The 12,675-nt window shown below is 47.1% G+C and overlaps 1 protein-coding gene across 1 annotated transcript in view; it reads left to right on the top strand.

Moving 5' to 3' along the window:
- The window catches only part of IKZF3 (IKAROS family zinc finger 3), a 60,626-nt gene that overhangs the window by 4,572 nt on the left and 43,379 nt on the right, over window positions 1-12,675 (top strand). Inside the window, exons 2-3 of the mRNA XM_028703753.2 lie at window positions 6,567-6,620; window positions 7,500-7,613. Coding sequence (XP_028559586.2) covers window positions 6,567-6,620; window positions 7,500-7,613 — 168 coding nt within the window. The remainder of the gene's footprint in view (window positions 1-6,566; window positions 6,621-7,499; window positions 7,614-12,675) is intronic.

The following is a 12,675-nucleotide window of genomic DNA, read 5'->3' as shown; positions in this document are numbered from 1 at the left end:
GCTCAGTTTTAATCTATGAATTGTTGGAAGATATATATGATTTCCAACCTGGATAAGTAGATAGCAGGTGAATCCTTTTTTCTAAAATCTCAATGCTTCTAGTCATTTTCTTTCTGGTTTATCTTCAAAAGCTCTCTGTTATTATTGAGGTGGTGTTAATTCTTCCAAGGTTGTTTTACTCAATTTCTAAAGCAGCCTTCTCCAATTTAGTGCCCTCCTGATTATGTTGGACTACAACTCCCATCACCTCCAGCCTGCCAGTCCAAAACATCTGGAGGATTCCAGGTTGGAGATGGTTGACCACTGTTGACCACTGTTCAAGTCTTCTTTGAACCCACATCCTCTGGCCTAGAAGCTCATCCCCTTCAATCCCAGATATATAGCCAGACTCACGGAGGCCTGGGTATAGTCATGCACTGTTAAGAGCAATGAACTCTGCGTATGTTCAGGGACATTTGTTTTATATTTATTGCTACATCCTACTTTTCAGAACCAATTGCTTGCATTCAGTACCTCTTTGGGGGCTAAGCTTTGGTGAGTCCTTTTTCCTTTTTCGGTTTCTTTTTTAACTGCAAAAATTAATTCAAGAAAACAAAACAAAAAGGAGCAGAGGAAGGCCCCCGCCAATCATCTCATATTAACAATACAATAACTATCAATATGTCCATTTTATTTTACTCATATAGCTCAATAGATGCTACCCAAATGTCCAAATCGGTATCCAAGTGAGATTGGTGTTTATGAAAAGTATGTGCAAACGTAGCAAATGCATTAAGTTCTTTAGACCATTGTGTAATAGATGGTGGGCATCTGTGGTGGGCTCCGACTCAAATTAAGCTCCATTTCCTTGCAATCTGTCAATGAAGTGCCACAATTGATTATTTAAGGCAGAGATTAGCAACTAGTGATCCATGGGTGACATCTAGCCCCCCCCCCACTCCTTGACACCTGCCAGCTCAGGGGTGTTGTGTCAAACACTTATCTTTAAAATTTTGACAAGATGAATCCTCTTTCCTGCAGGCTTGTAGATCTCCCACTATTTCACTAATAGGTTTGTTTTTTTAAAGAACAAAACTCAATCAAGCCTGTGCATTTTGGTTCTCTAATGTTGGACAACTGTCCGTGGGGGCACTGGAACCATTCATGGCCTGCTGTGAAGAGTTAAATAGGGCAAAATGGTTCACTTTTATACAGACCTGGATGCTGTTGGATGCTAATATATTCTCCGGTGAGACATCCAGAACACTGTCATAGCCAATTCTCTGGGTTCAGTTCCAGCTACTGAGGTCTGAGGATGTGGGCAAGGTGCTTCCGGCTATCCAACCACTTGCCCTCTCACCCTTGCCCCTCCTCACTTCTTCATGTAAGTCAGGGTGAGGGCTGACTCCAGGGTAGGAGTGAGTCCAGAGGGTGGTTAGCACATATTTGCACCAAAGGGTTGTCCCACCTGCCTTGAAGAAGGTGGTGGTATTCCTGCTGATGAAAAAGCCTTCACTGGATTCTGAGATGTTCCACAGCTACCACCCCCATCCATCTCTAATATCCGCTCTTAGGGTAAGGTTCTTGCAAGGTTGGTGGTGATTCAGCTGCATGCGCTATTGGAGGAAACAGATTATCTGGACCCATTCCACTCTGGATTCAGGTCTGCATTTGGTAGAGAATGAGCCCTGGTTACCCTGACAGATGACCTCCCTTGAAGGCGAGGCAGTGGAGTGCAACCCTACTGCTGCTGTTAGATTCCTCATCCAGTTTTTATACTATTGACCATGGTATCCTGCGGGTTAGGAGTTGGGGGCACTGTTTTGCAGTGGTTCCACTCCTGCCTGCATGACTGCCCCCCCAAAGAATAGCATTGGTGGATTACATGTCTATTTATATTTTGGCAGCTTAACAGCAGGATGCTGCAAGGCACGAGCCTGTCCCCAATGCCTGAGATAGTTGCCTCACCTTGGCTTATGGGTGGACCTGGCCCTGGGTCAGAGCAGGCTGTTTCTAAAAGTGGGCAGGGAAGCTTGTGTCATCTAGATGTTGCTGGACTACAACACACACACCCACCCCGGCCACTGGTCATGTTGGCTGGGACTGATGGGAACTGTATTCCAACACAATTTGGATGGCGTCCGGTTCTCTATTCCTGTTGTTGAACATCAAGGGGCAGTTTTAATCTGATTTTCTAGCAACTGGTCAGAAAGCAAAAGCAAAACAAAACAAAAAACAAAAAGGAAAACACACAGAGACTGGGTAACAGAACTGCTCTGTCCCCTCACCACCAGATAATGTGGTGTCAGATCCGAGAAGCAATACTTTAATCTTCAGGAAGAAGAAAAAAAAATTAAGGAGTGGTGCATGGCAGTGGTTTGGAAAGGCCTTCTGCTATCAAAGTTCTTCTACTCGGATGTTGCAGAGGCCCCATATATGTTCCATAAACCTTGGCGGTGAAGCAAGGGAAGCGGTTAACACTTTCCTGCCGCTTCATGTGAGCTATGTTTTGCAGTTATGTAACAGCCAGGACCAAGTTTCTTTCTCTTTTTAAACAGACATCAGATTCTCAGATAAGGAGATCAAAGGAGGGAGAAAGAGAGAAGCAGAGAGACCATTAGAAGAGATGCACGCTTGATTACTCTCCCTCAAAAAGTGGTTTTCAGTCAGTATTCCTCAGCCAGCTTATCAGGGGTTTTGCGATATGTCATGGCAGACAAACGGCTTGCAGGGTGGCTCTGCACCATTGATAAACTTTCCCTGCAGTTTTCAGCTAGGGTTGCCAACCAAACAGTAAATGACAGGCCTTGCTCGCAGTGGCGGCGGTATATATATTCTGCCCCCACATCCATCCCAAGCCCCCCACCTCAGACTGCTGGACTCCATACTTGGACATGTTCCCCATAGGCATAGCTGTCAACCTTCCCTTTTTTGGTGGGAAATTCCCTTATTCCAGCGCTGTTTCCCGCTGCTTCCCACTGCTATCCCGGATTGTTAGATATCCCGTAGACTGTCCCCAGGACAGGTGAGGCTGCTGATCCCTTATTTTCAAATCTGAAAGTTGATAGCTATGCCCCTAGGCCCTAACCAGTTGTCCAATTTTTAAAAAATAAAATCCAAAGCCAGCAGCTCACAGTGGAAAAGCAGGAATTGTTGTTTAGTCGTTTAGTCGTGTCCGACTCTTTGTGACCCCATGGACCAGAGCACACCAGGCACTCCTGTCTTCAAAGCAGGAATAAGTTTGGTTTATTCCAACTTTGTGCATTCCCTGTTGGCAGAGGGTGACAGTGAGGCCCAGCAGGCCTCTCGGTAATGTTCAAGGTGTGCAGGATCAGTGCAGAGCGTTGGTGGCACCCCAAAGGGCAGGCTTAGCACTCTGTGTATCCTGAAACATGCCCCAGAATCCTTTGCAATGCACAGTAGTCCCTCTTGGTAACCGGCAGTGTTGGGAAGCCATATTGGCCATGTGGCCACTACTGGCATGAATGCCATTCAAATTAAAAGCAGTTGCAGCGGCAGGGTTATTATAGGGCCTAGGATATGGGGTGCGAGGAGGGAATTTAAGCCTTTCCCTTCCTCTATGGTCAGCATATTTCTGATGAAATTGTGCCCCCCCCCACCAGCCACTTTTCCCCCAGGAGGAAGGCAGCTAATATATCACCCCCTGCCTACCAGGAAAATGACGGCTGTTTGGGGGCCACCTCCTTTTTTTGCAATGGCTATTTTTTTTTAAAGCTGCCCTGTTAAATGTGTTACTTTCATGAACCATGTGGTCTGGCCTTGACAGATGGTGGCGAGGAGACGCTAAAGGAGGAATTCAGGAGGGTTTTTGCAGAAGGTGGTTTTGGCTTTGAGCTGGGGCGGGGAGCTGCTCTAGAGGTTGGAAATCATGTGGCAGGCAGTGCCGAGGAGACAGGAGTGTGAACAAAGGGGCTGACAGGAAATGGGTTTCTGTGGGACAGAACAGGAAGGCAGGTGAAGGGGATAAAGGCCTTCAATGTGAGCAAGTTTATATTTAGTATTTAGTGCGAACAAGGAGGAGTCTTGTGGCACCTCAAAGACTTGACACACTTATTATGGTAGGAGATTTTGGGGACTGCAGTCTCCTTCCAGATGTGTGAAGTCTTCACCCGCAGTTGGCAGATATCGAGAGGTGTTGAGAGAGAAATACAGTGTGATCCGAGGGTAAGAAAATGCCAAGCATAGAGTCTATGACTATTTTATTACAGCTGAAGACTGCAATCCTGTATACAAGTATCTGTTGCAATCCTAGATACACATACCTGGACAGGTATAGGATTGCGTTGCAAATGTATGGCAAATAAGTATAAGCCAGGGCTGGCAGACCTGGTGCCCCTCAGATAATTTGGAATACAATTCCCATCAGCCCCAGCCAGCAGGGCCAATTGCTGGAGATGATGGGAGTTGTAGTCCACAAAATCTGGAGGGCACCATGTTACCTAATCCTGGTATGAGCTTTCATTTTAATTGCCATAAATAGGTGGGGTTTTTTTTGCATTTCACTTCCACCAGGCTTCACTGTTTACATGTGTCCAGTGTTGTTTTTGTGGCAGTACTCACCAACATGGAGCGGAGGCATCTGTTATTTATTAATTTATTGCTGCCCATGGCAGCCATTTTGTGCTGGCACCCATGACACTTTTATCAAGATATGAGTCACACAACATCTCATTAACTAATTAATTTTTTTTACCAAAAAAAGCACTGCATGTTTCTATATACCATATGAGGTCAGTTCTGAAAAAAACCCTACTTGAACGCCACCCATAATTAACACATTTACAATTCCAAAAATAATCTAATTGAGACCAATTTTAAATTGCCCTGGCACAGAATACATGGATTGGCACATCTACAACAGAGAAAAAAGGTTGTGCCTCATCTACAAAAGTGTTATTCCAGAGATTTATCTTTAAAGACAGTCTTTCAATAAACCTATTAACTTGATTTCAATAGTAGCTTCTTCAAGGTGAAGTTTTAATTGTTCATGCCAGAGGCCATGACAGCTATATATGCCACAGCAACAAATCAACCCAATAATGGAAAGTTCACATTACAGACCCTATACCAGGCATGCATAGATTCCAGGGGTACAGAAAACCTCCGTCTTCAATACAAATTAACAGGGCGATCCTCTGCTTGTGCTAAGTGGGCCTTACTCCCAGCCTTACTGGTATAGGATCACAACCTTAATCTTTGTTTCTCTTGCAAAGCAATTTTATCTAGCTCTCTCTCTTTCTGATATTCCTTGTCGTCAAGGTAACACAGCAACTTTTTTAAATAGGCATTAGTATCACTCAAGAGATAGTGAGTAGCTTTCTTGAAAAACAAGTTAATTAGCAATGCGTTTACATCCAATTTTTAACCACTTTGAAATTAAGAGGAATTGCGAGGTTTTCCAGCGATCAGTGCAGTAGCAAATGAATGGAATTGTTGTTTTAATTCTGCTGGTTTCACCACTCCTTTTAAACACCCCAATAAAATATTTCTGGGATTGAGAGCAATGTCATATACAATCATCCCTTGGATTTTGTCTCAGTCAGGCATGAGAAACTGTGGCCTTCCAGGTGCTGTTGGGCTCTCAAGACCCATCTGCATAGTGAATATAGAATGGGAACTGGAACCAAAAACATCTGGAAGGCCACAGATTCCCCATACTGAATCTAGGACTTCTCTCCACAGGTCCGTATGTATAAACAGGACCGAAATCTTGCACAATGTCTGTATCTGAATGCCTTTCATCTCCAACAAACATTTATTGATATTAGTTGGATATCATTGTTATTATTCACTTCATTTCTATACTGCTTTATATTTTTAAGGGGGGGAAATCTCAAAGCAGTTTTCAACGTGCATTAAAACATCAAATAAAATAATCCAGAGTAAAACGTTACTGAAGGAAGTCAAATATAAAAGTATAACTTTCAAAGCAACATAATTAACAGAAAATTAAAGCATTATTTTCAAAAATTCAAGAGAAAATATTAAGATACTATTGATTGATTGTTATAAAGCTCATTAATCTAATAGGAATGTTATGAGATGCCTATGTCTGTTCTTCAGAAATTTGTTGTTTAAGCCAAAAGATTTACAGAAACATAGGATTTTAAGGGAAGTTTGAAAGGAGAGAAGCAGAAAGATAGGCTGGAGGCAAGCCTGAGAGGATTTTTTTTTAAAAAAGTGATATAATGCATAAAACACTTCAGGGTTTTTTAATATTCTTTTCTGACCAAGGCCATTTGCCATGGTCTAATTTTGTAGTTTCGTTGTGGTTTAATAAGGGGTGAAGCAAAGGTGTAAGAATGCTTGGACTACATAACCCATGTTCTAAGGAATGAGAGGGTTTCTCTCCATTCTTTATATGCACCTCTTGGCTATTTAATGGATTGTTCTGTTTATTGAACACACACACACACACACACACACACACACACACACACACGGGAAGAGTATGTTTGGACAACACAATTTTGGACCAGGTTCAGCCCTTCCAGTCTCATTGCAGAATTGTCACATAGCGTTATACAATCTTTAGAGATTTAAATTCTTTCTTGGCCTCTTTTCAGATTCACCAGCTGGCATGGACCTCAGCCACTCTCGGGAGCAAACAGAGCCAACAGGTACTGTGCTGTGATGCCCCCCCCCCCAATTCCTCCATCCTTAAAAGAGTTCCCAGCCTGGGAAACTGAAGATGATTCTTACTTCCCACATATGACCATATAAGTACCGTATTGTCCTGAATATAAGCCTCACCCAAATATAAGCCAAACCCAAATATAAGCCACACCTTTAAAACTGAAGGGGGGGGGAAAGGAAAAATACCCGAATATAAGTCACTCCATTCCTTGCTGCTCCTGGCTGCATACTGGGCAGGGAGGGGGGGAGCCGTGCTGCGTTGCCGGCGGCCTTTCCCCTTCCTCGCTCTCCTCCTGGCCTTGGTGGAGAGGATGGGGGACTACGCACGGGGCGGGTGCTGCTTTGCTGCGCTCCTGGCGCTGTTTGCCCCCCCCCCGCTCCTGGCTGCATACCATAAGGTCACGAATATAAGCTGCACTTTAACTTTTCATGGTCAGAATTTTGGGGAAAAGTGAGGCTTATATTCAGGCCAATATGGTATGTAACAAGAGACTTGATCCAGGATGTCTAACATTAAGTTGGATACTTATGTGTCTGCAATGTGGCCTTAGCCCACAAGACATGCCTGAAAATTTGAAGGTTTTTAATGATTTGATGCTAGTGCATTTGAACTATATTACTAATGCTTGCATGTTGGGTTTGTAACCAGAGTTCAAATTTCAACTCATCTTTACAAGAAGGTGACCTTCTTCTTGCTCAGTCTCAGTTTCCCTAATTTGTAAAATGCAAGCATTGAGAGCAACTTTCATTGTTACACAGTGAGCTAAAACGTATTAAAGCACATTTGAATTGCTGTCTAAATGATTCACCGTCATTATAATTCAGTCACGTATATATAAATATATTTTAAAAAACCCTTCCAGATGTTCCAGATGTTTTGACTGATGGCAATTCTAACACATCCCATGAAATTGAAAACATGGACAACAGTGAAGACTCAAAGGAATATCAGTTGACTAATGGAGAAGGGAGAGAAGGTAAAGTGGAAACTGGAATTAAAGCTACTAAAACAACATGTGCCACCTAGAATTGCCACTATTAATATAGGTAATTCAGGAAGAAGCAGATGTTTTCTTAGACTCCAACTCCCACCAGCCCTGTCAGGCATGGCCATTGGTTCACAGATGATGGGAATGGTAGCTGAACATCTATCCCTGAGTTTATTGAGCCAACTAAAAAAATGGAACCAACTAACCTTCAAAATTCCCTAACATAATTGGGAACCATTTTGAAAGTGGCAGCTCCTTTCTCTCTTTCTCTTCTGTATCTGCTGGGATCTGCTGTCCCTCTCCTCTCTGCCACTTGGGTGATGGTGGGGGGGGGGAGAGAAGGAGGTGGGCACAGGCACAGGCTCAAAATTCTCTTACATCTAGATCAGACTTCAAAACCAAGAGCCCCACCCTGGCGCTGAAGTTTATGGGATATGTATTGCCAAGTCTTCCACACACAAAGGCATTCTAGAAAAAGTTTCATTCTAGGGTTTGGGTGGTGGGTTAAGTTCCTAATCAGATTTCTCCCCCACAGCAAAAAAAAAAGTGGGGGAAGGAGCAAGTGGGGAGAATCAAGAAGGCATTATGGGTACAACAACACAGAGACAGGAAAACAAGGGAGAGGGAGCTTTGTCACCACGTAAGATGAAGAAACGGGGTGGCAAAATGAGACAGAATTCGGATTCATGGCGGTCAATCCAGTGTGTCCTTGCAGAGTTCCCATTAACTTCAGTTTGGCTTCAGAGGAAGGGAACATCACAGGAAATGGCTGTGTACTAAGTTGGGCCATTGGTTCATCTCGCTTGATATTGTCTACTTGGTATTGTCTGACTGGCAGTGGCCCTCAGTCTTTCAGACAGGAGCATTTCCCATCCTGACCTAGAGACGCTGAGGACTGAACCTGGGACTTTCTGCGTGCAAAGTGGAAACTCTGCCATTGAGCTAAAAACCAAGTGGGAGGGCAGGGGCGCCGACTTATAAAAAATATTGGGGGGCCCAAACCGGGGTCCTGCCCCGGGAAGTTTTCTAAGTTCCAATGTCAGCGGCGCCCGGCAGAGCAGCCCTCTCGGCCACGGCAGCCCGGCTCTCCCAGCCCCCGGGGGCCGCCCTCCTCCCTCGCGCACCCGCAGCGTTCCCGCCCGGGGAGGCGGCGCCCCCAAGGACTCAGGTTCGGTTGTACCTGAGAAGCCGAGCACCTTGGCTCCCAAACAAATCGGCTTCTGAACAATCGAAACCCGGAAGTGAGTGTTCTGGTTTTCAAATGATTTTTGGAGGGCGAACATCCGGTGCGGCTTCCGATTGGCTGCAGGGGGCTCCTCTGGCAGAAGCCGCACTCTGGTTTTCAAATGGTTCCGGGAGTCGAATGGACTCCTGGAACGCATTCTGTTCGAGAACCAAGGTACAGTGGACGCTCGGGTTGCGAACGTGATCCATGTGGGAGGCACGTTCGCAACCCGCAGTGTTCGCAACTCACATTGCTGCGTCTGCGCACACACAGGTTGTGATTTAGCGCTTCTGCGCATGCACAAGTGCCGAAACCTGGAAGTAACCCATTCCAGTACTTCTGGGTTTCAGTGCATCCATAACCTGAAAATGCTTAAGCTGAAGCATCTGTAACCCGAGGTATGACTGTATGTACCAGTCCTAAGGAACTGGCCAAGTAAGGCAATCAGCATCTGCAGGTCCCTTGACAGACAGGAGAGAAGCCACACTCTTGGATTTCTGTTGGTAGATGCCTCTTCCTGAGATGCTTGTATTATGCTAATCATAGAATCATAGAGACAGAAGGGACCCCAAGGTCATCTAGTCCAACCCCCTGCAATGCAGGAATCTTAGCTCAAGCATCCCTGACAGATGGCCACCTAGCCTCTCCCAGGGAGCAGAGACCGTCTGAACAGCTCTTATTGTCAGAAAGCTCTTCCTGATGTTGAGCCGGAAAAGTCTTTCAAAGCTGCTGCACACCTTTGTTTGGGGTCCTCCCCTCCTTGCAAATGTCAGTGGGAAGGAGGGCTCTGTTTCAACAGAAAAATAAAGATTCCCCCTTTCTTCCAGCTTCCACTCATTCGTCTCCGACTGATAATGGACTTGGGAGGCTTTGAGCCCCTTGGGGAGCTGAGCTGTAAAGGACAACCTCCAATGTTCATGCATCAGAAGGAGCCCAGGAGCCCCATCGGGGCTTACCCTGCGCAGGCTGGTTCCCCCCCCCCCCACAAACACACACTGGGTTGCAATTTTGTGGGTCAGCTTTGGCTGGGAGAGGCAGCCCCCCGTTAAGTCTCTGCCAGCCCAATAGCACAGCCCCCCCCGCCAAGTCCATGGCAGGAGACAGGCAGCAGCACCCAGACCCCAGAGGCTGCCCTTGGGACTGGCGTTCCCACACTGCCACCTCCGCAACAAAGGCCAGCGGCCAAGTCCCCCCCCCCCCAGCCGCTTCCTTGGTCCCACAGGAAAGCCAGGCAGGGGCTGCACATCCTGCCCTCCGCCTCTTCCTGCTGCCCCCAACAGACAACCAGGCCTGCAAGCTTCCTCTTCTGACATCGCCCAGGCCCCCACGCAGCCCCCCACCAGCAAAACGCCCAGGAGTTTGAAGGGACCCGAGGGCCACGCAGCCAAGGGGTCTAACTCTGCAGGGAAAAGCTTCCTGTCTTTCCTCTGCCCCCTCCCCACCGGAAAGGGATGGTGGCTGCAGGCTCTGCCCCCCCCCCCCTAACATCTGCAAAATGATTAAGGCTGATACATTGTGTTACAGGATTTTATCTAGGTAACTTCCCTGAGCTGTCAAGTTGAAAGGGTACATTCAGGCATAATATTTGCAACATTTAACAACTTTAAAGATGTGCCCCCCCTGTAATTTCCATAACAGTTGGAAGGACAAAAATATAACCTCCTATGACAACTCCTGCAACCCATGAGCTTTCAGACAAAGATCATGCATGGACAAATGTAAAGATCTTTGGAAAGTATTGATCGAAACCACAGTAACAAACGAATCAATGTATCTTCAAGGGAAGGAATAAGTAGATCCATTTGCATATATAGCTCTGTAGGCTTAATGAGATTCCCACAAAACATTAGGAAGGCCTTTCTGGTGGTGAGAGCAGTCAGACAGGGGAAGGGGCTTTTAGGGAGAGGTCGGGGGGGGGCATCTGCCAGGGATGCTTTAGCTGTGAGTCCTGAATTGCTGGGGGTTGGACTGGATGACCTTTGGGTCCCTTCCACCTCTATGATTCCATGACCTTTAAGGGAAGTCACCTCCATCTTCGTCTCAGAGCAGATGCCCACAAGCCCTGGGTGGGAAGAGCCCGAGAGAGAGAGAGCCCGAGAGAGAGAGAGAGAGAGAGAGAGAGAGAGAGAGAGCGCAGCCAAGCCCCCTTCACCGCCTGCCCCCCCCGCCAGCCCCCTCTCCCCTCCTCCCTAGGCGGCAGCTCCGCCATGACCACAAACGGCGGCGGCAGCAGCAGCCGCGCGCGGCCCGGGCTCCCCTCGCCGGCCGCGGGAGCCAAGGCACGCGATAATTTGCTTAAATTATGTCAGCGGCGCCCGGCAGAGCAGCTCTCTCGGCCACGGCAGCCGGGCTCTCCCAGCCCCCGGGGGCCGCCCTCCTCCCTCGCGCACCCGCAGCGTTCCCGCCCGGGGAGGCGGCGCCCCCAGGAGAGGCGGCGGCGGCAGCAGCAGCCGCGCGCGGCCCGGGCTCCCCTCGCCGGCCGCGGGAGCCAAGGCGCGCGAAAATTTTTTTAATTATTGGGGGGCAGAGCCCCCCCAATAAAATTTTTGAGGGGGCTCGGGCCCCCTCAGGCCCCATGGAGTCGGCGCCTATGTGGGAGGGGGTGCACCAAAATGTATTGGGCCGCCTCTGAGACACAAGCCTAATTCTGTCTGCCTGGACTGTACCACTTTTGGCTGTGAGTGGTAGCAGAGCGCTAACATGACAGAAAAGTTGCCCTTTGAGGAGCAGAATTCTAGCCTAGCCTTTTCCCCGTGGAAGTGTTACATCCTAGGCACCAGTTGAGTGAAAACTAGCCCAGGGTTTCTGTAGCTCTATATAAAAAAGGGATTTCAACAAATGTTGCTTTTCTCACTATTGCATATAGTAAGCTGCAGCTGCTGAACTCCTGCTTCTGCATGCCTCTTACAGCCACATGGACTGCAGGAGGTCTGTCCTTCTTTCTGTCTTGACAGACAACCTAGCAGTTTGAAAGCACGCCAGTGCAAGTAGATAAATAGGTACCGCTATGGCGGGAAGGTAAACGGCGTTTTCGTGTGCGCTGGTTTCCGTCACGGTGATCTGTTGTGCCAGAAGCAGTTTAGTCATGCTGGCCACACGACCCAGAAAGCTGTCTGTGGACAAACGCTGGCTCACTTGGCCTGAAAGCGAGATGAGCACCACAACCCCATAGTCATCTTTGACTGGACTTAACCATCCAGGGGTCCTTTCCCTTTACCTTAACTTGACGGGGGGGACATATATGACCTGCCATTGTCCCCCACCTTCTCAGTGCAGCCTATTAGCAATCCCCAATACCAGACAAACCTTTATTTTTCTTTTTTTCTTTTGCACTAACAGAAGTTAGTCCGGAAATGTTGCCTTTATCTCTGTTGTATCTGTGGAGTTAGCAGGACTGCAACTGTCTGCACCAAGTGCAGAGATAAGCGGCTAAGGAGATAATCAGGAAGATCGTGAACTTCCCCTTTAAGTCCCTCCATGGCAGTGGCTCTGAGTGACATCACCTGCCTTACCAGAAATAGGGTTTGAGCTAAAAAGGGAATAAAAGTTCTGTTTTGTTTAATAGAATATACTATCAGGAACAAAAGGCCAATTCATATTTTATATAAATGTGCTCTTGGGCATTTAGCAGTGCACAGAATTGGGAGTGCATTCCCATGACAGTTAACCGTGCCCACTGATGTTCACACATTCAGGAACAGCGATTCTGGATTAAATGGGGGGAGGGAAATACGTGAAGGCATTTTGACAAGGGCAATGTTATGTGGGTGCCATAGGAGCAGCACAGAGTCTACAATCAACTGCTGCGTCCATGGCCTGCTCACA

Source organism: Podarcis muralis, chromosome 13, assembly GCF_964188315.1.
Source record: "Podarcis muralis chromosome 13, rPodMur119.hap1.1, whole genome shotgun sequence".
NCBI classification, from domain to species: Eukaryota; Metazoa; Chordata; class Lepidosauria; order Squamata; family Lacertidae; genus Podarcis; species Podarcis muralis.
Note: the sequence above shows the minus strand (reverse complement) of the source record. Positions and strands in the feature narration are given on the sequence as shown.